We start from the raw sequence: 27,161 nt of genomic DNA on the forward strand, positions 1-27,161 counted from the left end.
ATGTCCGCATCTCATAATCCAGTGTTATATTTTATAAGGATCAACTCTGCTTCTTTTCTCTACGTTTACAATTTCTCTGTTCCAAATTATTTAGTCACTGGTTCACTTTTAAACTTTCCTGATGTAAAATAGTCACAAATTTGAACAGACTTTTTTCAAACGTGCGCTAATCAGACAGTTACCAAATTCCATCAAAACTTTCATAAATGTGTAGTTTATAGTTCTAAACTTGTGTCTAGGGATACTCTTAATCACAATGAGTAGCACCTTACTCTGTAGGGAGTTCCACTGCTGAACTTGAGTAAAGGTAGTCAAACTGCTCTATAGTGGCTCAATGTATCACATCAGCATCTTTTATCATTCTAAGTTCGTCTTCAAATATGTTCTGACTTATTCCAGTGCTGCTCATTTCATATTTCTGTTGTTTTATTGCCTTGGCCAAGTTTTGGTCCAAAATGCATAGCAAAAGCATGCATAATAACTTGTGCTTTCTATACACACTCTGCCCTCCTATAAATTCAGAGATGATCACTGCCCTTCAGTCTCTCTCTGTGAGAGAAGTAAGCTTCATTGTGGAAGGTTTCCCTCAAATTCATACTGGAGAGACTTCATCTTTGGCGGCAGTGCATCATTTTCTTAATTAACAGCAGGCCTTAAAAACCTCAATACAACATTTTTTTACCTTTCTTCGGTACAGCTGCTTCTCAGTCACCAAGTAACATGCCCTCTTTGCCTGGCATCACTGAGATAGGGTGATTTATAGGTTCAATATTGTGATTCAGATCTCAGCAGGATCAGCAAAGGAGAGTTTTCAACTATGAAAGTTGCATTCTGCTCTCTTTATCTTGATGTAAATCAAGAATAACTCAAATTAAGTCAGTGGAGATGCACCAAGGTAAATCTAGTGAGAGCATCAGATTCAGGCCCAGAGTCTTTTGCTAAAGGAATCTATGATCACACCACCTATTTTCTCCTGCACAGTTTAATAAACTAGCCAAAAAAAAAAAAGTCCAAATAGCCTGTGGTGTTACTATGGCAATTTCAAAGGATATTATTTTCTGAGATATTCTTTTCCATTTTTATAGAAATGTATATTTTATGTATCATGTATATATTTGACAATGCAGCTCCATTAAAAAGAGCTATAATCATTATCATGAAAAGGTAGCTTCATATATGCTATTAGTCTCCCCAAGTTCATGGCACTGCAGATTTTATTTATTTTTTTACTTTGTACAAGATATTTCTTAATTTATAGTCAAGAGGGGATTTTTCCCTCTTGGCAACCTTGTAACCCCATGTAATAGTGTTAAGTAATGTTTTATTTTTAATGCATTTCTGAATAAATATTGTTAGGATTAAAGTCAATACAATAAACTCACTGATGTTAAATCCCCAGTTATATAACTTTAAAAATATATATACTGTTAGTACAGAACCAGGAATGGAATTATGATATAGAGGAGGCCTCGTACAAATGGAAAGATTTTCGTTCTTATTCAAGCCAATAGGAACTGAGTGTGCTCAGCTCACCTGAAAATCACTTTACTTAAGGGTCCGAATATGAATGTAGGTGCCTTGCCCTAAGCAACCATTTATGAAAATTTGGCCGTGGATCCTTCTTTGCTATTCTTTTTAGCTACGTAGTTCTTCATACAGATAATAACTCCTTAAAGATGGAATAAATCAAGTATAAAATGTCTTTTGGGAAAAAGAGACCTTTTAATTTTAAGTCCATCAGTAGTTATTCAATGTAGCAATATTACGGCCTATACTAGATTTTCCTAGAGCTATGTTTGTACAGCAGAGCTTCCCCAATAAACATTTGCAGTGAACTAATATTTTTTTTAATGGGCAATATATTTTACTAAATTACCAGCAACATAGTTGAATTGCAACCCTTGTCTACTTCTAAATATGAACAAACAATTTACTATTCAATACTGAAAACAAAAAACCTGTTGTAACACTGAGATTTAAGATTCAATTACGACAGCTAGGTAGGTAAGTCTGATGGGTCAAGATCCTTCCTGGTGTATTCTGTTGACATTAGTGGAGTTACACCAAGAATGAGTTCTGGTTAATCAAGTTTTGTTTAGTCCTACATCAGTCCCCACCGTATGTCATCGTGACAAAGAAAGGCTCTTGAACCAGAACTTTGATGGAAGTTGATGATGATGCATGAGCAGGAATAGAATAAACTGGTATCTTAATAACTGTCTTGTCGACTGAAGTGAAATATGCTAGTTTTTCATCAGTGAACTAAGCAGATATAGTGCAGAGTGTTAGTAACAAACAGATGTGTAATAGGACACTGCCATTTTTGAGTCACTCTCAGACCATAACCACAATATAAAGTGTGTAATCCACTCTGACACTCCATCCTAACTCACCCCATTATGCCTAGGTATAATGCAGAACAGATGCAGAACCACCAGTGCATGCTGTTATTCTCGATAATACCTAGACACAAAAGCATTACAGGCTCTTATATAAATCCACAGTTCAGATTCAGTAAAACCCCTTGAAGCCTGTGACTGTTGTACCATATCAGTAGTTTGTGATAAATTCTTTTTGCACCTCACCCGTCAAAAAAATTGGAAGGCTTAATTTTCCAATGTAGTTTATTTTTACAAGTAATACATTAATAAAACAACTCTGTGAAAATGAACCTATATAAAAGCTTTCTTGTGCTGAGCCCTAAATCATCATTCTGCTTAATTCACTGTTGGAGCAGTCTACCGCAGCTCTTTCTTGTTAGTCAAGCTGGCTATGTTTAGGCTGCATAATTTACCTGTATATTCTCATTTGCAAGCTCTGACTAGCTGTCAGATCAAAGTTGTTTTGTTAGAAACCAATTATGTCAATCCATATAACAGTCAATCCCTGTGTTGTTGGTTGTTGTTTTTTTTAAGTGCTTTACTGATAAATGGTGATTCATTAACCACCTATTGTCCATGGAATTGCTTGAAAACTAAGCAGGTAACATGCTCGGTTAATATTTCATGCTTCATTAAAACTGAAGAAAAAGAAGTAAAAGAATGTTTTTCAGTACTCCTTTTAAAATAACCATGAAGCTCAATATTTTTGTGTGTTTAATGTATTGGTGTTGAAATTATAAGCAGATAAATGTGATGGGTTGTCTAATTAACTCTTAATCAGCAGCGGCTTTTAAAGATGTTACCTACTGAACCTGATGGCAGTTTATGACCTTCATGTTGAATATGCAGCTAATTACTCCTTGGACAATAATTAAGTTTCTTGAGACACAGTCACTCATTTTGTCTTATAAATTATTATGCTATTGAGCTTCTCAATCCATTTGGCTAGAAAACTGCAGTTCTCAGAAAATTATTTAAATTTTCCTACAATATGTATAGATCAAACAATCTACTCAGATAAGTTTACAGGGTTGTCCATTTTGTAGGTTTTCCATTGATCGACACACTGACCTTGAGAGACAGTTCAACATTAATGCAGATGACGGAAAAATAACTTTGGCAACACCACTCGACAGAGAAACAAACATATGGCACAACATAACTATTGTAGCTACGGAAACTAGTAAGTGCTTATGCATTTTTCCATGCTTTACTTTCAGTTCTGTTTGTCTTGTAGTATTGTCTGTTGTCGTTTCAAATGTTTGAATAACTATTAGAAATTGTATAGCTTGTGAAAGTTATTCTATAGTATACGTGTTTTAGATTTTAAAATAACAAAGTTTTGAAAGCTAAGCCAATTTTATGACGTTCTCCTCTCGTATCTATTTTCAAAAATGTGTTTTATAAGTGAGGAATATAGTTATAAAAGAAAATATGGATATGTTTGTGCAGGAAAAACTGTAAATGTAAGAGAGAAGGAATACATGGTGAGAATCTAATAGAAGGAGGGTGAAATCCTCACACCATTGAAGTCAACTGTGGGCCAAACCCTGAGGTCTTTTCTCTGAGTGTTTACTTTCTTCCAGTCCATTAAGTGCTCAAAGTTTGCACATGATCAAAGTTACATACATGTTTAAGTATCCACAAGATTCAGGGTCTTAGGCCAGGTTTCTAAAATCTAGGTCCCATTGAGACTGAATGATATCTAGGCTTTGAATTAGGCTTAGGGTCCTAAATCAATTAGGCATTGCAACACTAAGCACAGTAATGACTAAATACCATTACGAATCTGGGCCTTAGATCATAACCACGCAAAATGCTCAATTAGTTCAATTTTGGGGGGTTAGGGCTTAAACAAGTTTGATCATTATTATTTTAGAAAATAAACTTGACAAGGAGAACTTCTTGCAGTAAAGAAACCTTAGGAAAGTTGGTCTTTTATTCTTTAATGATGTTGCTGAGTGGTTTTCCCATCTCTTACAGGTTCAGCTGAGATACATATGTGTTCTTGCTAAGATATTTATTCTGCCATCAATGTGTATACACAATTTCTATTAGTAGATGTGCTCTTCCCACGCTGCCCTAAGAAAGTTGTCTTCTGTTGAAGAAACCATACTGTTTTTCTAATGATATGATAAGCATAATCATACTAACCATTTTAATGATCTCTACTGATTTTCAGCTTTCCGCCTCCCACCCTTACCCAACCATCAGACTTAAATATTTGGTGCTGTAGTAACTGCTACTTTTAATTATGAAGCTCATAACACCATCATTCCAACATGAGAATGAATGATAGAATAAAAGGTTTTTACTTGGACTTTACAATATTTTTTGTAGTCAATTTTCCCCATAGTATTTATATTTAAAAGTGAAAGCCATGAGTGGTAACCAGAGTGTCTGCATAAACAAGAAAAATATAATTGAATATAAAATAAAATCTCAAGTTGGCCCCATGCTATTTAACATTTTTATCAATGACCTGGAAGAAAACAAAATATTATCACTGAGATAATTTGCAGATGACACAAAATGCGGGGAGCGGTAAATAATGAACAGGACAGGTCACTGATACAGAGCAATCTTAATATGTCTGAAGGTAAATGTAGATGTCTGGGAACAAAGAACACAGGCCATACTTATACAATGGGTGACTATCCTGGAAAGTAGTGACTGAAAAAAATGTAGGCGTTGTGGTAAATAATAGCTGAACGTGGGCTCCCGTTGCAAGGCTGTGACAAAAGGGCTAATGCAATCCATCAAAGCATAAAAAGTGAAATCTCCAGTAGGAGTAGAGAAGTTATTTAACCTCTGTGTTTGGCAGTGGTACAACCACAGCTGGAATACTGTATCCAGTTCTGTGTTCACAATTGAAGAACGATGGATAAATTGGAGAGGATTCAGAGAAGAGCAGCAAGAATGATTAAAGGATTAGAAAACATGGCTTATACTTACAGATTCAAGAAGCTCAATCTATACATGGCTTATACTTACAGATTCAAGAAGCTCAATCTATTTAGTTTATCAAAGAAAAGGTTAATGGGAAATGCAGTCTTACAAATACCTGTATGGGCAACAAATATTTAATAGCAGGCTCTTCAATCTTGCAGAGAAAGATATAACATGATCCAATGGTTGAAAGTTGAAAGTAGACAAATTTAGACTGGAAATAAGGTGTAACTTTTTAACAGTAAAGATAATTAATCACTGGAACAATTTATCAAGAGTCGTGATTTAAATTTTAAAATCAAGATTGGATGTTTTTTGAAAAGATATGTTGCTCTAGGAATTATGTTGGGAAAGTTCTATGGCCTGTGATATGTGGGTGGTCAGACTAGATGATTACAGTGGTTCCTTCTACCTTGGAATCTATAAGTTACATGCACAGTAAACTGTATTAATATGACCTGCCATTGTGATTTGTGTGTAGTACTATAAATAACACTTGCCCTGTTAATTACTGCTAAATCTTGTGGGCTAACACCAGTTTGATAGCATGGCCTGAGTGCTTTCAATTGGAAAAGCCCTAAACTATGGAAACAACCATTGACGGGGAAAGAAGTATGAGTCTATTGTATGGAACATCTTCTGCCCGGGTTAATATCAGCCAGTGAGCAATACTACCATCTCTAGTGAAGAAAGCTGCAAAGTGTAATGGTTAGATTGTTATGGAAGTAGAAATACTGATTCAAAGGAAATTCTCCATATCAGTTTTCCTCAAGGCATCCTCACTTCTGTCACATCATACTGTATTATGAGATTCACTACAAGGATTGAAACATATGTCATTATATCTTCACCCAGAACTTTACTGACATTGAATACTGAGTCCAGCCATAACAGAAATGCACCAGCGCTGACTAGCTAAATCAAGCAAAATGGTTGTTTTTCATTACTTCCTGAGCCTCATCCAGCATAGCACATCCATAGACTTCTGAGCTAAAGACAGGTATTGATAGTGGAAGGACAGCAGGCTGACTTGTTCAGGAGAAAGGCTAATCTGCTGAATAAGGCCAAAAATAAAATATAGCAAACCCTCCCATGGAAGAACACATCTCACGGCGAAAGAGCTTTCCTCCGTTAGTCTGTTTCACGACTGGTATAGTTGCACAATCTGCAGGAAAGGCACTGCGATGCTAACGCTATTGTAAACCTCTGCATAATTCTTTTTTGTGAATATATGGTTTTCTTGTAACTTCCAAAAGCAATACTTGACGTTGGGTGTGGAAAGTCCTCTGTCATCACCAGAGTGGAATTAAAGTGTTTTCTGGGTATATGGGTGTACATTGCATTTGCCGTCACCAGTAAGAAGTGGAGGAAGCACTGAGACCTGGAGACAGTAATCCTCCAGAATAGGTAGAAGCCAGGAGACAGTAATCTTGTGAAATAGGGAGAGGTTTATTAGGAAACCCTCAGAATTGCTGTGGGCTGCCAGCCAGAGAGGCTGCTTGCTTTGGAATCTGATGTATAAGGCATCTAAGGTCTATAGTAATTAGAGCTGTTTGGAATTTTTCTACAAAAACAAAATTGTGTCAGAAAAGTGGAAAGATATTTCACAAACATTTCCATGATTTTGTTTTGGTTCCACCGCCCCTCCCCCCATACTTTGACCTGCACTGGTGTAAATATATTAGAATCTGGTAACATTAATGTCATTGCTGTTTGGTGAGGTGACTGATTTAAAAAGAGGAGTTTTTATATAAAGACTGTAATGCCTTTAACTGATTAAACTAAATGTATTATCCAAATGTGCCTTCTTTCTTACTTTGGGTGACAAGTTTTGTCATGTGGTGTCTCATGTAACTTGCCATAATGCAGAAGAATTTCACTTTCCATTTCCTCTCTAAAAGCTAAAGGGGGGAAAAAAAACCCATTTTTCAATAAATTGCTTTAACCATCTTGTTTCTGATTCACTTGTACCAGTGTGTATCAGGAGAAGCTCCACCAAGTCAATCAAATTACATTGACATCAGAATCAAGACCCTGCCCTCCCCAGCTTTTTTAAAAAAATAATTATACTTAAGTATTTTTATTAATAAGCCTTATCATTAGGCCTCATGTGAGTCACAACATCCATCACTATTGTGAAACTGCTGCCTACAGGGTGGCTATGAAAAAAATAATACCCAGCTTGCACCTAGCATTAGAGTTCCTGCTGATGGCTTTTTCACATTTCCAGTGTAATTATGTGGCATTTACAATGAAACAAAGACTGAATTTCACAGAAAACCATAGAAACCTGCCTTCATAAATATAAAGGGAAGGGTAAACCCCTTTGAAATCCCTCCTGGCCAGGGGAAAGCTCCTCTCACCTGTAAAGGGTTAAGAAGCTAAAGGTAACCTCGCTGGCACCTGACCAAAATGACCAATGAGGAGACAAGATACTTTCAAAAGCTGGGAGGAGGGAGAGAAACAAAGGGTCTGTGTCTGTCTGTATGCTGGGTCTTTGCCGGGGATAGACGAGGAATGGAGTCTTAGAATTTTTAGTAAGTAATCTAGCTAGGTATGTGTTAGATTATGATTTCTTTAAATGGCTGAGAAAAGAATTGTGCTGAATAGAATAACTATTTCTGTCTGTGTACCTTTTTTGTAACTTAAGGTTTTGCCTAGAGGGGTTCTCTATGTTTTTGAATCTAATTACCCTGTAAGATATCTACCATCCTGATTTTACAGGGGGGATTTCTTTATTTCTATTTACTTCTATTTTTTATTAAAAGTCTTCTTGTAAAAAACTGAATGCTTTTTCATTGTTCTCAGATCCAAGGGTTTGGGTCTGTGGTCACCTATGCAAATTGGTGAGGCTTTTTACCAAACCTTGTCCAGGAAGTGGGGTGCAAGGTTTTGGGAAGTACTTTGGGGGGAAGGACGCGTCCAAACAGCTCTTCCCCAGTAACCAGAATTAGTTTGGTGGTGGTAGCGGCCAGTCCAAGGACAACGGGTGGAATATTTTGTACCTTGGGGAAGTTTTGATCTAAGCTGGTAAAGATAAGTTTAGGAGGTTTTTCATGCAGGTCCCCACATCTGTACCCTAGAGTTCAGAGTGGGGGAGGAACCTTGACACCTACAGTTTTTTTAATTTGAGGAAATATTTTTAAAAGCTTTTAAGACAGAAATAAGTGTGTTTGGTGAGTTGTCATGGGGAGGGGGACAAGAAAGAACATATTTTTATTTTGTTGTTACTTTAAGTTTGGTCTTTTTATGAGACAGTATGTTCCTTGGAAATCTAATAGAGGCAGTGTACTATCTCTCAGTCACTAACTATGAAGGGAAATTCAAAAAGCATTTTCAATGTAATTGTCTGATATCAATGAATTAATGCACATAAAAATAAAGAGTTAACATATATGTAGAATATTCAATATGGGGTTTGGATGGATATTGAAGAGCTCATTCTGTCCAAGTCTTTCGCTAGTCTAGTCCTTGGCCATTACTTCCCAGGCTCTGTTCAGGGCCCAGAGTACTCTTATTGTGGGCTGGGGTAGAGAGAAATTGACTTGTTTGGGTTCCAGAGTTCTCTTAGTTAGTGGCCAACTGTAGGACATAATAATTGGCTTTTGTCCTTGACTATTAATCAGGTGACTACTAAGTGTTTCCTCCTTTTGCCACATCCTCACATGATAGCCTCCTCCACTGGCTGTCATGTTTTGAATAGAAACTGATCTCTGATTCTTTTCAGTTCTGACGTAAATAAATGTTGGCAATCTTCTGCAATGATGAAGACAAAGAAAGTATTTTGTTCTACGACCCAGACATGAAGTCTTAAATAGTGGTACTCCTTTTAGGTGGTAGATTGTTTGGTGAATCTGAGCTGCCTTCTCTCGGAAGCAGAGTTCAATATTTCTTGCTATAAACTTTCTATTTACCTTGTGGTGAACACAATTAATTAGATTCAGACAGCCTTTGGCTGCCTTCTGGTAGAATATCAGTGTTTGGGAATTGCGTTTCAACCAGTTTCAAGATGTAGTTGCAGAGATACATCTTGTGACATACAAGATGGATCAATACCTTTCACAGCTGGTAAAATTAGCTGGTCAGGAATATGATGTCCCTAGTTGGTGGAAACTGTTAATATATTCCTTTTGAGAAGGCAGAGGGCCAGTTTCACTGAAGTGAGAAGTATTAGGCCCATGCTAAAAAAGTTGTGTCTTGATCCTGACCATCTCACAAACTACCAGTATGTCTTCTAACCTTCTTTATTTTAAAAACTAAACAACAACATCAAAAAGTATTGAGCATATGTTATCAAAGCACATGAAGGCCTTGACTTCCTTTACACCTTTTAGTTTGGCTTCTGGCCTGGATAGGGATATTGTGCTGGTCACATTGGTAGATTACCTCCTTCTAGCAATAGAAAGGAATCCGTGTGGATTTTTTTTTACACAGAAGCAGATATGACACGTTATAAATGATTGACAGAATTATCACCATTGTCAGTCTTAAATCTGTACAATATGTAGACAGGTGATGATTTGCAAGATCATTCCTAAATTGCAAGAACTAAATAGCATACAGTCTTCGCCAACAAAGTGAATGTCCCACAGTGGTGATTCTCAGACAAGTCTTCAGTCTGGATTTATTGTCACAATGCTGAAGATGTGGTGTGCTTCAGTGTCTATACAGAGAGACATCAGTGGAAAATGTGGGGCTGAAAGTTATCTTAAACACTGCACAACAGCTTCAGATTTTCAAACCAGTGCAGGAGATATTGCCATGTATCATTAATTTAAATGGAAAGATGTGTGGATAAGCTTCTTGCATTCCTTTGAGAAGCTCAAGCATTAGTCTTAAAACATAAATCAAGTCACCCCTTATTTATTCTACTAAATATTTCTTACTATTGAAAAATATTTGTATTTCAACAAGAGTTTGCACCTTTACAGTTAAACATATTTCCTATCCTGTCCTGTAGTGATCCTGCTACGCTGATATATTACATCATATTGATTTTTAAGATAACAGAATAAAACAAAGGATTTTTACCTTTCTGCAAAATCACACTGAAATAGAAGATTGGAGTGTAAGGCAGAAACTCACTTATTAAAATACAGCAAGAGGGATACCAAAAATGACTCGGGACGTAAACTGATTCTTGTGTGTGTGTTACCCCCCTGCCAAGTTTGCTCCAAAGAGAGAATCTTTTGTGAGTCAAGAAGAATATAAAGTAAGAACATGAAGTTGATTAAAATCTAAAGGGAACAGTCTTGTTGGCCAGGTGACCTTTTCCTACCAGGAACATGCCTTTTTGTTCTTTGAATATAAAAGGTGAACTTTGTTTCCTGTCACTGACTCTGGACTTTAGATACTGGAGTAATGGAATTTCACATTGTTTTGTTGTATTACAAGGTAATATGTGACTGAGATCTAAAGAACTTCATAATGTACGCTGAGAATGGAGTCTTTATTGTGATTAGAAGCTTGAGAGAATTCACGAGATGGCTGGGGACTTGACATAGTTTTATTTTCCTGTGTTGCAGTCTGAAGAGAAGGAAGGGTTGGGGAAATATATAGGCATAAAAACACTTGCTTGAGATAACTGAGCAGAACTTTATTGCAATAAGAATGAAATCAACATTCTCAGTAACTTCTGGTGCACCCTTAACTTCCTTCTTCTTTCTGTGCAGTGTTCCTTCCATCCTTGATTTGCCTTATACTATCTTTGCAGTACAGTTTTCTGACTGCTTAACTATACCCATTATAAGGGAAAAGTCCACCAGCCATTTGTAATTCCCAGTCATCTGCTCACATCCTTCCTAACACCTGCATCTCATTTTCCTTCCCAGTCAGTTTTTCCTTCCCCTCCCCAATTTCCATGCTTCCCATAGTTATGTTATTGTCCTGTCAGATGGGCAACTCTGCCCTAATTGGTCCAGGTTTGAACTGTACCTGCCATTTGAATTGCCCTTGAACAAAACATGCACTTAGGATATAAATATCACTCTACAAAAACACACACCAGTGTCAAAAGTATGGCTTCGTTCTCCCACAGCCCTACAACTGGTCACTTGACAGCATAATGAATAGTAGCACATTATTTTACATTGTGAAGGGAAACTCAGTATCCTGTGAAAATAAGGGGAATATGATATGGTATAATGGTACTAGAAATTAATGATTTACAATGTGCCTATGAAAATAGAAAAAATGAATTAAACAATGACTGACATAGGCTGTGAATAGATGGAAATTGTGATAACTTCTACCACTGAGTGGCTAATCTGCTGGTCCATCCTGCCCCTAGTCTCACTGACATGTAAATGGGTAAAGGAAGCTTTGCCTTATCTATCAATACACAATTAAGATGACACAGTAATTACTGTGTCTGCAGCTCTAACATCAAAGTAAAGTCAAATGTGCACTATTTATTATTTATTACACCATTCTCACTAATGTTATCCAAATATTGTAAGCTGAGTAGAATTTGATGACTCAAGCAATCAGACTGCTTTATGTATAGGGCATTACATTTTTAGTTTTCACTGTTATATGTAGGACATTTCTATTTTCCCTCTGCCTTCATACTCCTCTTCTGTGATTTTCCAGCTCCATCTTATAATATCAATAACACCTTTTGCTCAGGCTATTTCCTCATCTGTTCTTCATGCCATCAATTCCTCCCAGTCTGTCATTAGTGCTAAGGAAATGCCCTGCATTTCAGTCATTACTGATTAACTGCATAACAAGACTAATAATAAATGGAGGTTTAATGTAGCTGGGAGCCAAGGTAAAGGCTTATATCAGAGACAGCATTATAACTTGGGCACGGAAGGGGTGCATTAGTCATATAGTATGACTGCAGAACATTTAACTAATCTGAGACTGAACACACTGATATTTGCATGCTCATATCTCATAGAGTGCATACCTCATAAGTGAGGTCCACTTGAATTATGGGGCTCTGGTGAATCTTAAAAGAAATGTCTGGTTTATTATAAGACATGGCTCCTTACTAACTATGCCTGTCTTGAACTGGCCTTGCAAAAGGTGATGAAGTGTGTTTCAGAAATATGTGCACAAAAATATAAAATTATGTTATAAATTACAACATTAAAAACTTCTACAAAATTCCATTTTCTAAGCTGTATCTTTGTAAAGACTCAGATCAGCAAGAGTCAAGAAAACATGGTAAGCTTTAAAGGTGAATAAGTGATGATCCCTTTAAAATACACAAGCTTTCTCTCACCTGACATTAGAACTACTGTGCTCATTAAAAATTGCCACTCAAGGTTAACACATATCCTCTTTGTGTGTGTGTGTGTGTGTGTGTAGCTGCGTTGCTTATTTATTTATTTATTCTTTTTTTATTTATTTGGATTCCCTAAACTCCATATTGCAAGTGGATCTCAGTTATGGTTTGTGACATCTAATCTTATGGAAATGAGGATGCTGAGACTTAAATAAGTGGAATGTTCTGCTTGCATTCTATGGGCTCAAAGTTGAGCCAGCCTACACCCCTACACTTGGGAGTAAAAAGAGTAAAGAGTACACTGGGGAGTAAAAAGAGATCTCCTTCCGTTCCCTGTGTCGGCCACCTACATTATGGGTTACAACGTGGAACAGCTTCTCCCAGGCTGCTACTCCTCCTCTTGCATATGTGGGTGAGGGTGGTGCCAGTAGTGGGATGGGTAAGAGTCTTGGCTCCTCCCTACCTCACAGCAGATCCATCAGCACAGCTGTAGAGGGGGAAGTAAGTTGAGCTAGAAAAGGGGCAGGTTTGGCTTACATCTGCCTTGGAGCAAAGTTCACAATGGTTGGTCTGTGCTGATCCTACCACAGTGCAGCAACATGCTGCCCCTCAGGGTGGATTGCAATGTGCCAGTCCATCCCTAGGTTTAAAAATACACACCCTTCTTGTATGCACACTATATGTAGGAGCAAAGAGAGAGAGAGAGATTTATCGGGAGTTAATTATTCTGTGGTATATTTGTTCTTGTAATATTTGATATGTGTTGCATTGTGTGTCCCAAATTCAGCCTGTGTGACTCTGAATCATAATTTACACCTTCAATCAGTTTTACGGCTTGTAACTTTCAGCAGTTGAGAAATGCAGATATAACCAGTTGCTCACATGTAAGTTACACTCTGTTCTTTATGCTACTGACATACTGGCATCAGCCAGACACAGGGCCTCATTGCGCTCTGTACTGATCAGACACAGAGCGAAAGGACAGTCCCTACCCCGGAGAATTTACAGTCTATTAGGATGAAACATGAGCATAATAAATGGTGCGGAGGAGGAGGAGAAAAATAGTAATCGAATCCTTGCCTAGGACCACTCTGCACAGCAAGATGGTTTAAATTCAGATATTATTTATTTTAGAACCCATAAATAAGATTAATTCCTGAAGTCCTACTATCCAACTACCTGGCTGTGACCACCTGAAAGAGTACCTCTGTATTTGGTTTCCATCCACACTTTTTACTTGCTTTTATCAGAATACTTGGTGTTCTCTATCCATACACAGGCAGCAGAACACAATGGGTGGTGTTTCTCTTTCCTCTTCAACTGGGAGACTATTGAACTCTCTGTAAAGATATATTTTTTTCTCATTGGCTCCACCTCTTGCAGGTTTCTTCTTTTACTTCAACCTCACGTCTACCAGTGACAAATTCCATCATGGCTTGAGCTTTGCCTGCTATTTTTTCTCTTCCACAGATGAAAGGATTTGCTTTTTCTAACATGGTGCAGCTATGTTAAAAAACACAGGGAAACCTCTCACTCTTGCTCTATCATGGGTGCAGCAACACCTCCAATGTGTCTACACTGAATTGGAGGTTTCACTGCAGCACAGGTTGGTATTAGTCTAACTAGCTCAGCTAAAAATAGCAGTAAAGATATGACAGCCTGGGCTTCAGCATGGGCTATATAAGCCTGCCCGGAACTCTACCTGAGGTGCAGTAAAACCTACGACTGCAGTGTAAACATACTCTTATTGCTGATCTAGCACTCCTACCTTTGCTAGTTCTGATGGGCTTGACATGTGACAGAGAATTTAAACAGTCCAAAGCCCAAGGGATCTCAAGATTTTAGCACCTGGCAATAGTGGGCAGGATGGCATGTGTTATCCACTGAAAATACAGCACCACTGCTGGACTGTGTGATTTGGATCGACTCTCTTGTTCAATCATTCTTTAAATACAGCTTCCCTAGCCTAGCAGAAAGGGTTCCAAGGGCAAGATAAGGCCTGCCTTTTAAATAAAGCTGGCTGGAAAAAACTCAGAACAGTTTACTGTTGGAAGACACATTGCCATTGGGACCCTTTGCAAAATCATGTTGATTTTGCCAAAAATTCATTTTGGGGGGAAAAAGAGGAAAAAATAGTTCCTAAAAATGTCAACACATTATATTTTGACTTTTCAGAATGTATTTTGTTGTTCTTTTTGAATGACTTCATTTTGATTTTTTATTTTATTGTATTATGTATTATACATGTAAAAAGTCAAAATTTAAATTAAACATTTTAATCAATCCTGAATGGTTGGATGGATGGAAATTCTTTTGTGGAGTGTTTTCAAATTGTGGGGGTTTGTTCCATATTGGAATAAAAACAAATTTTGAAAATTCAGAATCCTCCATGAATGAATTTTCCTTCTCTTCAATGCTCTCCTTTTACTAATATTAAACTTATTAGTTGGGTTACCAAATATTGATAATGAAATTGTTTAGCTATGCTTGAGAATGTAAAATATTCCTTTTTCGCTAGGAAGTGATATGAAATAAATAGCTCTTGAACCATGCTTATTTGAAAAAAAAAATTCTGACACAGTAAAGTAGAAATCACTGTAACTCATTTCCATGTAAAATTAAGTAACATCATTTTTGCATTATAATACAGTTATTCTAACAATCATTTTAAAATTCCTGATGGTGTTTGGCAAAGCTCATCAAAGCACTGGATGAAAAAATAGAAGAGATCTTGAAATAAAAATGGTGTGACCACAATTTTCTTTTCTAGACATAGGAAACCTCGAGGACAAAGCTATGGCATGTAACTAACAAAGTCAATTGCCCATACTTGCTGCATCCTTTAGAAATGAAGACATATGGGGCAGTTTTGTCCCTTTCTGTCACCTATTGGAAAAAATCCATAAATCCAAAAGGCATAAATCCAAAAAGGCTATGGTTTATCAAGAATATAAATGCAATTATGAATCATCACTCAGTGCATTCTATGCTAAGCTATCTTCTTTATATATTTCAGGTGGGTTTTTTAGGATGCAGGGACACAAGTTAAAAAGGAAGAAAGACATATAGTAAAATATTCTTCAGATTAATGTTTGTGCATTCAGCAAGCACATAGAATCATAGAACTGGAAGGGACCTCGAGAGGTCATCTAGTCCAGTCCCCTGCACTCAAGGCAGGACTAAGTATTATCTAGACCATCCCTGACAGGAGTTTGTCCAACCTGCTCTTAAAAACCCCCATGATGGAGATTCCACAACCTCCCTAGGTAATTTATTCCAGTGCTTAAACTCTCTCACAGTTAGGAAGTTTTCCTAATGTCCAACCTAAACCACCCTGTCTGAAATTTAAGCCCATTGCTCCTTGTGCTATCCTCAGAGGTTAAGAAGAAGATTTTTTCTCCCTCCTCCTTGTAACAACCTTTTATGTACTTGAAAACTACATTTTAATGTCATGAATTCTTTTGTTAATACTTCTAATTTCTTAATTTTATTTTGTCTTTTATTGTAAAACTACTATTGACATTATTAAGAATAATTATAATGTTTTAGGGAATTACTTTGGTATACTATATAATTATCTTTCATTTAGGGCTGAATAAATTTCAGTAAAGCTTAAAAAGGAAAGAGAAGCATCAGAGAAGGTTTAAACAGGAGCTCAGAAGTGCTTAACCTTTTCACCAGACCCTTTCTTTTCTGATCAGCATGATAGAAATTATATAACGCATAATTTTTGCTCTACCTGAATTTACTAAGCTAGATTTCTTGTTTATTTGGTTATAACTACAGGCTAGAGGCATACCCATTATAGACAACAAAGCAAGTACTGGATGTCCTTGAGGCATTGTTTGGTCACATGATCCTGGCTCTCCTTGCTTCTGTCAACTAAACTGCACTGAAAAATGCACTAAAATGCATTACCTACTTTCCAAAGACTGTATTGCTTTCCATGTGAGCAATTGATGTATTTACCTCAGGAATTCATCTGAGGGGAAGTGGCCTATATGGATGCCAATGGGAGTGGAAATGTGCCAAAACAATCCTCTCCCTGTGTGAAGAAGATGAGAGAACAAACACATGACAGATATGTAGTCACATTGCTATTATGGTTAGGAGTGTGGTATAAAAGCCTATATAGAATGGAATAGAGATCTCAATAGTAAGATGTGCTCCATACTTTGAGAACTGGAATGAACAACAGGCAGGTGGGGGCACTGCAGAGAAGGTGAATAAGTGGGCAAGGAAACTGTGTTTCCAGTTATCTGGTAAGGACACAAGGAAACTATAAAAATGAACACTTAGCTGAAGAAAAAAAATGCAAGAAGCATACTTTGTAGGAGGTGGTAACCATACCTAATGGGGAGAGTGATTGGATCAGCTGCCTAAGAACCATCATCCCTGGTTTCAGAAGTTTATGGAGCAATGTTAGTCTGTAAAGCTGTACATTTTGAAAAACATTGATTTTGCAAAAAGACTTTGGAGAGTGACAACATGGATCAAAATTTACACCATAAAAATGGGCATGAATGGGACGGATTGTTTGAGAGAAAGGGAGAGCATATAAGACTAAAATAAATACAAATGCAAGCTCGTCTGTTAGCTAAAGGGCTGAATATGCTTGACTGATTTGTTAATTGCCACAAAAGAAATGGAGGAAAGAACAAACTGACAATATTTCATTACTGAATTAGCAAAATGAGTGTGAGACTGAAGTGAAGAAAGCTAAAGAGGACTAAACTGGACAATTGCCAAATGGGCATCTGCACCTTGAATTTTATAATTTCTGAAGGAATTTTTTCCCCCAGATCAGTAGTGCAGAGTACTCAGCTATTTTGATGTGAGTACACTTATTATTCTGGGCAATATGTGACTCCAGTACCTTGAAAATTGTGTATGGTTGATTGCAGGCCATAGCCTGGGAATGAAACAGGGTGGAGATATATCTATAATTGAACACCATGATAGTCAGTCTCCCTGGTGCACTTTTGTGGATGGAATTTCCATCTCAAATAATGAAGCTACTCGGAGGAGCATACTGTGAGTTTTAAGAACGGTTGTTGTGGATGAGGCGTTACAGTACCTTCAGGCTTAGAGGTAAAGGGGCAGATTTTCCCAATTGTTCAACATGCTCACTTGAGAACAATGGGAACTGCCAGGTGCTAAGCCTATTTTAAAATCTGCCCACTTATTAAACAAATAAATACAGGAAACATATTTTATAATAGTTTTAGATGTAAAAAAAAATATTGAAATGTTTTGGGTCAGTTTTCTTCTGAGTTATTTATTTTGTTATTCGTGAAATGATGTTTAAATTAAAAATCTAAAGTATCCCAGACATCTAGTCATCAATAAAATGTATTTATTATTGCTGCTATTCATTATACAATTTTCAAGCTAATTATAATTGATAAGTTGTTTTGTATGAGTCAATATTTTATAGCATTTTTAATATGTGTGATATACCATCTCCATATTAACATTGTAATTGCTCTAAACTGTGGGCTTGATTCCTGATTGTGCTACTCCAACTTTATACTATTGAAGCTCCTTTGATTAACATGGAGTTATTCCAACCTACGACAGGAGCAACACAATGGTGACTCAAGCCCTGTGAATTTACCTGCTAGATTTGTTGTGTCTGAGACTGGCTCCTTAATCTCTTTATCCTATAGAGTAGACTTAATCTCTTTATCCTAGTGCTTTTATTATGTGTTTATTTCAAGTCATATAATGATGCTACATTATTTTCCGGAAATAACTCATGGTAATGTGTAGAAATGAGAACCCATTACTTCCTAACAATGATTATGGTATTGCTTATAGCTTCTGAAAATATAAGAAATCCATTTTATAGTGCTTATGTTGCTATAAGCTGGTAGCATTCCCATCCCAGTCTGTTCCAAATAAAGTTTACAACACACATTGCGTAAAGACAAATTTACCACTTCTGGGGTTTGGATTTATTGATAACTCAAATAATAATGATATCAGAATGCAAATCACAGCCAAGGGTGTCTCCTAAATCTAAGCTGTTCCTTGGATTCCCTGAAATATCTCCCTGACTCTTACTTCCATCTGACCCGTCGGAATATCTCTTTCACATACTGGAAGAGTTAACAAGTGGCAGCTGCCACAAGGAGTGAGCGGAAGTTACTAAGAAGCTGTAAATAGATTCTAACTCCAGTTAACAGAAAGGCTCAAATGAATACAATACCTACAACCTCAATGGCAGGAGGCTTTTTCTGGCCAAATGGAAAGAAAGGGGCCATAGCTCCTAGAAGGGTTCCCTTCCTCCTTTGGATTGGGGGAGCAGGAGATGGGGGCATCACGCGAGCTGAGGTCAGGCTGAAGAAGTTCAGTTATGCCATTTTCCCCCTGCACGCCAATTTCCCCTATATGCCCTGTTCTGCTTGATGGAGATCTCTCTCGTGTCCAGACCAGCAGCTCCCACTTTCTCACTCATGGAATAAGTGTAGGACTGGTGTTTTTTGGTCTGATGTGAGCATTGTTCTAGTTGTGGTTTTCAGGACTGGGAAGGAATTTTTCCCTCAGTACTGAGATTGGGTGGGAATGAGATTGGAGTTCATCTTCTCCACAGAAAATCCAGGAGCCATTTGGGTAAGCCAGGAGGTACAGTTCACGCTGTCACAATTTAGCAGGTAACTGATGTCCAGTGCACATAGTTATTCCAAAGGTGGCCTGGTTTCCTGGTAAACAAGAGTCAGAAGTGGTCTTAGGGGAAGGCATCCCCTAAAGAAGGTGTGAATGGGGTTGGGGCTCCTAATGTCTGACAGCAGAGTCAGCCCCTTAGCCGTTATGCAAGGAGACAGAGGTGGGATTCCAGCAGTGGGGTGAGACCAGGTTTGGAGGGGTTGGGAACTGACAACAGCCCTCCCCAAATTGGTGGGAATGAGTGAGGAAGGAAAGTGATCTACACTGTATGAGTTATTGCCAGATAATTCCCAGATTTGTATGTAATGTGATATCAGGATGGAAGGGTGGCTGGGAGAATGTTTGTTCCCTACCTTTTTTCAGGTATGTGCAGTGGGAGTTACGACTAAAGCAGGATCTTTTAAAAAAAAGATCTCCAAAAGCTTGACACTGAGATAGCAGGTTGCAATACTGTTATCCAAGGAGGTATACTGGCAATTTATTTTGAATTATCTATTTGTTTACTCATATTGATGTGTCACATATATCTTGGTTATGAGTCACAATGAATATGAAGCTCACTGCAGTCAAAATGAAATATGCAGAACCATAGTTTCTAGGGACTTTGCTATGTTTGCAATCAGAGCGTTCTGCAAAGAAACAAATACCCCTAATTACTGCTCAGCTGATTTGAAGGGCACTAACAAAATGGATTTCTTAATTCACAGAGGATCAGAGGTAATTACACTGTAACTATTTACTAGGTTGCTGAATAACTGCAAAGCAATGCAATACACAGCTTAATTACAGGAAAAGTAGCAAAGAGGTTCCATATAAATACTGAGATGCATTCTGCCCTCAGATATTCAAACTCACATCCCTTTGACTCCAACAGGGGTGTGTGTGTATATCTGTACAGAATATGCTGGTTTAATTTTTAAATATTATGGATCTGATCATGAGCTAGTGTAAATCAGTGAAGAATACTGTTATCATATTTTCAAAGAAATTAAATTGAACAATACAATATCAAGAGTAAGGACTAAATCAAACTTCCATTGAAGTTAGTAGAAAGACTCCCATTGACTTCAGTGAGAGCTGAATCAGGCCTTAAAGGAAAAATAAAAAATATGTGAAAGATATAATCCATTAATGTTGCAACAGCAAACGGGGCTATACAGGATGGGCAGAATATCACCAATAAAATTAATCTGCTTGGTCTTGTAGTCCCAGGGTATTTACATTTCTGTGAATTTTTCAGAGCTAAGGATACAGCTTACAAAATGCATTCAGCAACTTCCAAAAACTTCTGTGTTGTCGAAAGTTAAAACTGCACATTTGCACTAGATTGCTGAAGTACTACATGTGTTCACGGTATGGATGTGAGACATGGACACTTAAAAAGGACACTGAGACATGACTTATAATATTTGAGTTTGGGTGTTATGGAATAATTTTTAAAATTAGCTGGATAACTAAAACTATGAAAAATGAGGTGATGAGAAGGGTGGAATTAAAAATAACACAATTGCTTGAGACCCTAGGTAAGAGAGTAACATATTTTTGTGAACATACAGGTTGATTGGAGAGTGACTTAAATCCAGCACTTATACTATCAGGAAAGATTACAGTTAAAGAAAGAGAACCAACTATGTCAGAAACATCTCCAGATGGACTGGTATCCAAAGGAGAGTGGAAGTTTTATGACTCTGTCAGGACTGTGAAAGATGGAAGGTGGTGGTTGATAACTTCTGTATCAGATATGTCACTTGAAGAGTAAGAAGTCCATATTTCATAATAGCGCTGGGCCAAATTCAGCAATTGTTATGCTTTACAAAACTCAAGCAAAAATTAAAGATGCTGAGATTTTTGCCTGAACATAGCTTGAAGGATATGGCCCTAATTAATTAAAATCTTCTGGAGCAGCTTGCATTTTCCACCTCTAAAATTTCTCAAATGCTTCTTATATCAGCAGTGAAAAGAAGGGGTATGAGGAAGGTCAAGTGAAGGAAAAGTATCAGGTACCATTCCATCACCATTCACCAGTCTTGGTACACTGCTTAGCTGACATCAGTCTGTCTTAGGGGATGTCTACAATAGAGTGGGAACGTGTAGCTGCACCAAATACGAATCTGTCCAAGACCATAGATACCGTACGTTGCGGTGGCTAGCCCATCCTGCTGCTTGCACTGCCACAGTTGCACTTTTTTTATAGCGCACTCACTTGATCAGTGCTAGCAGAGGTAGGCCTCATTAAACTGGAATTAACACCTTCCAGCTCCTATGTAGACACACCCATAGCCACATTATTAGCAGAGTTGGCAGCTGGATCCTGTGAACAAAAATGTTAGTTTCAAAGTAAGTTACCCTTAAAACCTATCCACCCTGCTGGAACTGCTTTCACCAAAAGCCAAGGCTACTCCCCTAGCCCAACTCCACCTCATTTATCAGCCAGTAAATAATGCTGTCCTTGACACACCCATATCAGGGTTGACATGGGTTTGGCAAGAGTCTGGGATATGTGGTGGTGATGAGGAACAGAAGGGAGAATATTTTATCTAGCGCGCATCACTGGCAAATATTTGAAAAAGTCCACAGTTAAAAAAAAATTGGCAGCATGTCAATGTGTTATTATAAATATAAAATTTTAAATAAGTTTCCTTTTGAGTTATTTATCTCCTTCACCTGGAAAATGACTAAAGAACCCATTGGGAGCAGACCATGCTTTCAATCACCCTTATTTTTCCCCACAAAGAATGATTTAAGGGACAGGCTCAAAAAATGTGCTCAGCATTCTTCTTTTCCACATACTCCCTCTAATCTGTATTCCAATAATACATCTCTTTAGGTGTGCTGAAGGTAAATACCATTGGAACATTAATTTGGAACCAATGATCTTTTTTCTGAACAGCATGTTCTAGCAGCCTTTTCCCTATGTACTGGTAGATTTACACTGATTCTTGGTAATTTCTCAATGCCAGTATCTCCCCATTCTTTTCAAATAGGGAATCTTTTCTTGTAGTATTAATCCTTCAAAAATTACCACTCCTTAATATGACTTTTTTCCAATTCAGAATCCATTGTGATCCATTATTTTTAATGGGAAAGTTGTAGACTGATAGGGCTTGTCTTAATTAGTTCACAGTTAGTCTCAGGTGCTCAGGTCCAGTTAAAATCAGGGCATTATGCAGCACTCAGGACAAATGGACACATTCTCTATGTTGTAGTATTTCCACAGTTGGAATGTACCATCTAAATAAAAATTCAGCTTCATAATAGCATCCTTTTTTATCAAGATTGGCTCTGTCAGTTTTATATGGCGAAGAGTTGTTATCGGGTGCAGTGTTATACAGATAAAGGAATACACGGAGGGGGGAGTGTAAAGTCAAACAGAATAAATTTATCATATGTGTAGATTATCTTATGAGACCCATCAGATACTATCAGAATTATGTGAAGGAAAATGATCTGTTAAATACAACTTGTTGAGCTTGAAAAAATAGATATGTGAAATAAACTCTGATTTTGGTGGTGTTTGTTTTGTTTTGAGGGGGTTGTTTGTTTATTCATTAATCAGTAGTTTAGATTTTGTGTGTTTTTGATTTCTCTATTAGAACTGGAACTTCTCTGGGTTCTCCTATTTCTAATTTAAAATCTTATTATACTTGAAGTTTCACTGAGCCAGAGGAGCTTGAAATAACCACTTCCAAGCTACAGGATGACAAAAAGCTTGTAATTTTCCAGGATTCTACTTTGTATTTAGGTATTGCTTGCTTTTAGTTAAAATACAACACAGTTTACTACTATTTAAGCAGAACACTGATGTAATCTGATAATCTATTTAAACAAAAAAAAATAGACTTGGATAAAGGAAATATTAAAGTGTACATCTCTATGCGCTAAATTAGGACTTTGAATGAAGGCTGCTGTTCCAGCAATGAGGGAATCCTTGGCTACTCCTTCATGGAAGCTTTACAGCTGCTTTGCACTACTCCATAAGTTGCATAGTGAAGGCCAAGAACTTGGCTTATAGTAAAAAGAAAAGGAGTACTTGTGGCACCTTAGAGACTAACCAATTTATTAGAGCATAAGCTTTCGTGAGCTACAGCTCACTTAATCAGATGCATATCATGGAAACTGCAGCAGACTTTATATATACACAGAGAATATGAACCAATACCTCCTCCCACCCCACTGTCCTGCTGGTAATAGCTTATCTAAAGTGATCATCAGGTGGGCCATTTCCAGCACAAATCCAGGTTTTCTCACCCTCCACCCCCCCACACAAATTCACTCTCCTGCTGGTGATAGCCCATCCAAAGTGACAACTCTTTACACAATGTGCATGACAATCAAGTTGGGCTATTTCCTGGACACTACAGTGCTAATAAACAATGGTCACATAAACACCACCCTATACCGGAAACCTACTAACTGCTATTCCTACCTGCATGCCTCCAGCTTTCACCCTGACCACACCACACGATCCATCGTCTACAGCCAAGCTCTGCGATACAACCACATTTGCTCCAACCCCTCAGACAGAGACAAACACCTACAAGATCTCTGTCAAGCTTTCTTACAACTACAATACCCACCTGCAGCAGTAAAGAAACAGATTGATAGAGCCAGAAGAGTTCCCAGAAGTTACCTACTACAGGACAGGCCTAACAAAGAAAATAACAGAACACCACTAGCCGTCACCTTCAGCCCCCAACTAAAACCCCTCCAACGCATTATTAAGGATCTACAACCTATCCTAAAGGATGACCCAACACTCTCACAAATTTTGGGAGACAGGCCAGTCCTTGCCTACAGACAGCCCCGCAACCTGAAGCAAATACTCACCAACAACCACATACCACACAACAGAACCACTAACCCAGGAACTTATCCTTGCAACAAAGCCTGTTGCCAATTGTGCCCACATATCTATTCAGGGGACACCATCACAGGGCCTAATAACATCAGCCACACTATCAGAGGCTCGTTCACCTGCACATCCACCAATGTGATATATGCCATCATGTGCCAGCAATGCCCCTCTGCCATGTACATTGGTCAAACTGGACAGTCTCTACGTAAAAGAATAAATGGACACAAATCAGATGTCAAGAATTATAACATTCATAAACCAGTCGGAGAACACTTCAATCTCTCTGGTCACGCAATCACAGACATGAAGGTCGCTATCTTAAAACAAAAAAACTTCAAATCCAGACTCCAGCGAGAAACTGCTGAATTGGAATTCATTTGCAAATTGGATACTATTAATTTAGGCTTAAATAGAGACTTGGAGTGGCTAAGTCATTATGCAAGGTAGCCTGTTTCCTCTTGTTTTTTCCTATCCCCCCCCCCAGATGTTCTGGTTTAACTTGGATTTAAACTTGGAGAGTGGTCAGTTTGGATGAGCTATTACCAGCAGGAGAGTGAGTTTGTGTGTGTATGGGGGTGGGGGGGATGTGAGAAAACCTGGATTTGTGCAGGAAATAGCCCAACTTGATTGTCATGCACATTGTGTAAAGAGTTGTCACTTTGGATGGGCTATCACCAGCAGGAGAGTGAATTTGTGTGGGGGGGTGGAGAGTGAGAAAACCTGGATTTGTGCTGGAAATGGCCCACCTGATGATCACTTTAGATAAGCTATTACCAGCAGGACAGTGGGGTGGGAGGAGGTATTGGTTCATATTCTCTGTGTATATATAAAGTCTGCTGCAGTTTCCACGATATGCATCTGATGAAGTGAGCTGTAGCTCACGAAAGCTTATGCTCTAATAAATTGGTTAGTCTCTAAGGTGCCACAAGTACTCCTTTTCTTTTTGCAAATACAGACTAACACGGCTGTTACTCTGAAACTTGGCTTATAGTGTTTCAGAGGGACCGACTACGCTCAGTACCAAGTGTTGCACTTTTAGCAAACTGCTTTTCATTGTTCATTTTGTCTTGTTGATTGTATGCTCTTTAGGGCAGGACTGTCTTCTATTCTGTATCTTGGTTAGGGCCCTTATGTGCTCCAGAGATATAAATGCTAATAAACAACAACAATAATAATAATTGAACTGTGATGTTTTAAATTCAAATATTATATCTATTTTTTTTCTCAACTTGTCAGCAAACTTGTTTGGCTATAACAACCAACTCACTGTCCTCAAATAAATCTAAAAGATCATGTTTGGAGGTTTGGAAAAGTTTGATTAGGTTATTTGGCAAGTTCTAATTTTCTCATCTCTTTGTACTTTGTGTCAAATGCTGGAGCCCTTTTAAGACCTTCCTTGAGCAAGTTTGCCATTAAAATCAATGGATAGCTTGCCTGAGCAATGACTGCCAGATTTGACCTTTATTTCCAGGTTCACGTCCAGACAGTGCTGGAATAAAGTAACATTTCATTAAATTTCTAGTGCAACTTTTTTCAGACACATGTGGTTCAGGTAAACCTTTAAACTTGTGGACCTGAACTCAGCTGAGACTTCTAATATTTTCTGGTTCACTTATTGCTAATTGGTTCCTCTAGCTCCTTTACACTGTTGCATCCTTTCCTGATGTCTATCTTGTTAGACAGTGGGAAGTCTGGCTGCTTTCACCAGTGCCAATTCAGAAGTATTCAGGGTCTGCAGATCACAGGCAGCAATGTTGACTTCAATAATTACATGGAAAGAGGCAACATGTCCATGTGTATGCACCTAATTTGCAAGTGCAGTGCAATTATTGTGATTACATGTTTGTGCCAATTGTGCAGAATACCAAGTGGATGTGCCCTTACCAGGACGGAAAATGAGGTCTTTAAGGTGTAGCTCTTAAAAGAGACTTGCTAAAAATTGCATTGTAGGAGTCCTTGTTCACATCATTGATATCCATATCAATTATACTTAATTTACAAAGTCATTATTTTATTTCTTTTATTTTAACTGACAGCCCTACAAACTCCCTTAGGTTGCAAGACTCAAGCTGGGCCTTTTCTTGTTGTGCATCATCATCATCATCATCATCAGTAATAAAATCTTTAGAAGCCAAATTAGGTCCATTGTGAAAACTGTTCTATCCCATTACCTTAGTGATGTCCTCTGACACCTGTGCAACCTCATTGCCTTTAATAGTTTTGCACCAGAGTAACTAATTGGAACAATCCATTAGCTGCATGGGAGGAATAGCCCCCATCATATTCTGTACAGCTTTTCTAATATGTAACAGGGAATGAGGATTCTAAGAGTATTGGGCTATAGCTAACAGGCAGGTTTGAACTTGAGAGTCTGATAAATTGCATACAAGTGCTTTGCCATAGAGAAAGAGGTGTATGCTGGAAGTGCCAAAATAGGAATATGAAAGAAATGTTAACTATTTTATATTCATACTATATTCATCCAAGTGTAGATCTGCGTGTCTACTTAGTATTTCTTAGTTTGTTTTCACTATTTTAATAGCTATTTGTTCTGATTTATACTTCTATGGAAAGCAATGTACATAAGTGAAAGGACAATGCAGTGTTTGAGGTGATAACAAGGATGTGTGACTCATAGTGTTAATGACAAAAATTGGTGATCAATGTAAATTTCTCTCTCTTTCTCTTAAATGACAGTTTATTTCATTGTAGTCTGAAGAACTCAAATAACAAGCATTTCCAAACCAGTTGGGTCTCTCTGTAGTGTTTAGTAAATTATTATTTACTAAAATTATAAATTACTAAATTATAAATTTAGTAAATTTTTAATTAATTCTCATAAAATTTCTAGTTATAATATATTTAAATATAATGTTTGTGTTTCACTTGAAAGACAAACATTTTGGGGGCAGTCACAAGGGACATGAGTAATTTCTTTAGACGCTTATCTAATTAATTACATTCCTCGGTAATATATTTAAAATTTGAGCTGTCATTGTTTCTTTAATTTAGATAAAAGTAAATCTTTAGTGTTTAAATGTGACACTAGTGCTGAGAATTCTGAAAAGCCAAA

General features: G+C 37.6%; 1 protein-coding gene across 4 annotated transcripts in view; it reads left to right on the forward strand.

Annotated features, from left to right (window-relative positions):
* Positions 1 to 27,161, forward strand: part of CDH8 (cadherin 8) — a 196,542-nt gene that overhangs the window by 123,045 nt on the left and 46,336 nt on the right. For all 4 annotated transcript variants that reach the window (XM_073307975.2, XM_073307977.2, XM_073307974.2 and 1 more), the window contains one exon: positions 3,428 to 3,564. In XM_073307975.2, the coding sequence (XP_073164076.1) occupies positions 3,428 to 3,564 (137 nt within the window). The remainder of the gene's footprint in view (positions 1 to 3,427; positions 3,565 to 27,161) is intronic.

This window comes from Lepidochelys kempii, chromosome 12 (assembly GCF_965140285.1).
Source record: "Lepidochelys kempii isolate rLepKem1 chromosome 12, rLepKem1.hap1, whole genome shotgun sequence".
Taxonomy (NCBI): domain Eukaryota; kingdom Metazoa; phylum Chordata; order Testudines; family Cheloniidae; genus Lepidochelys; species Lepidochelys kempii.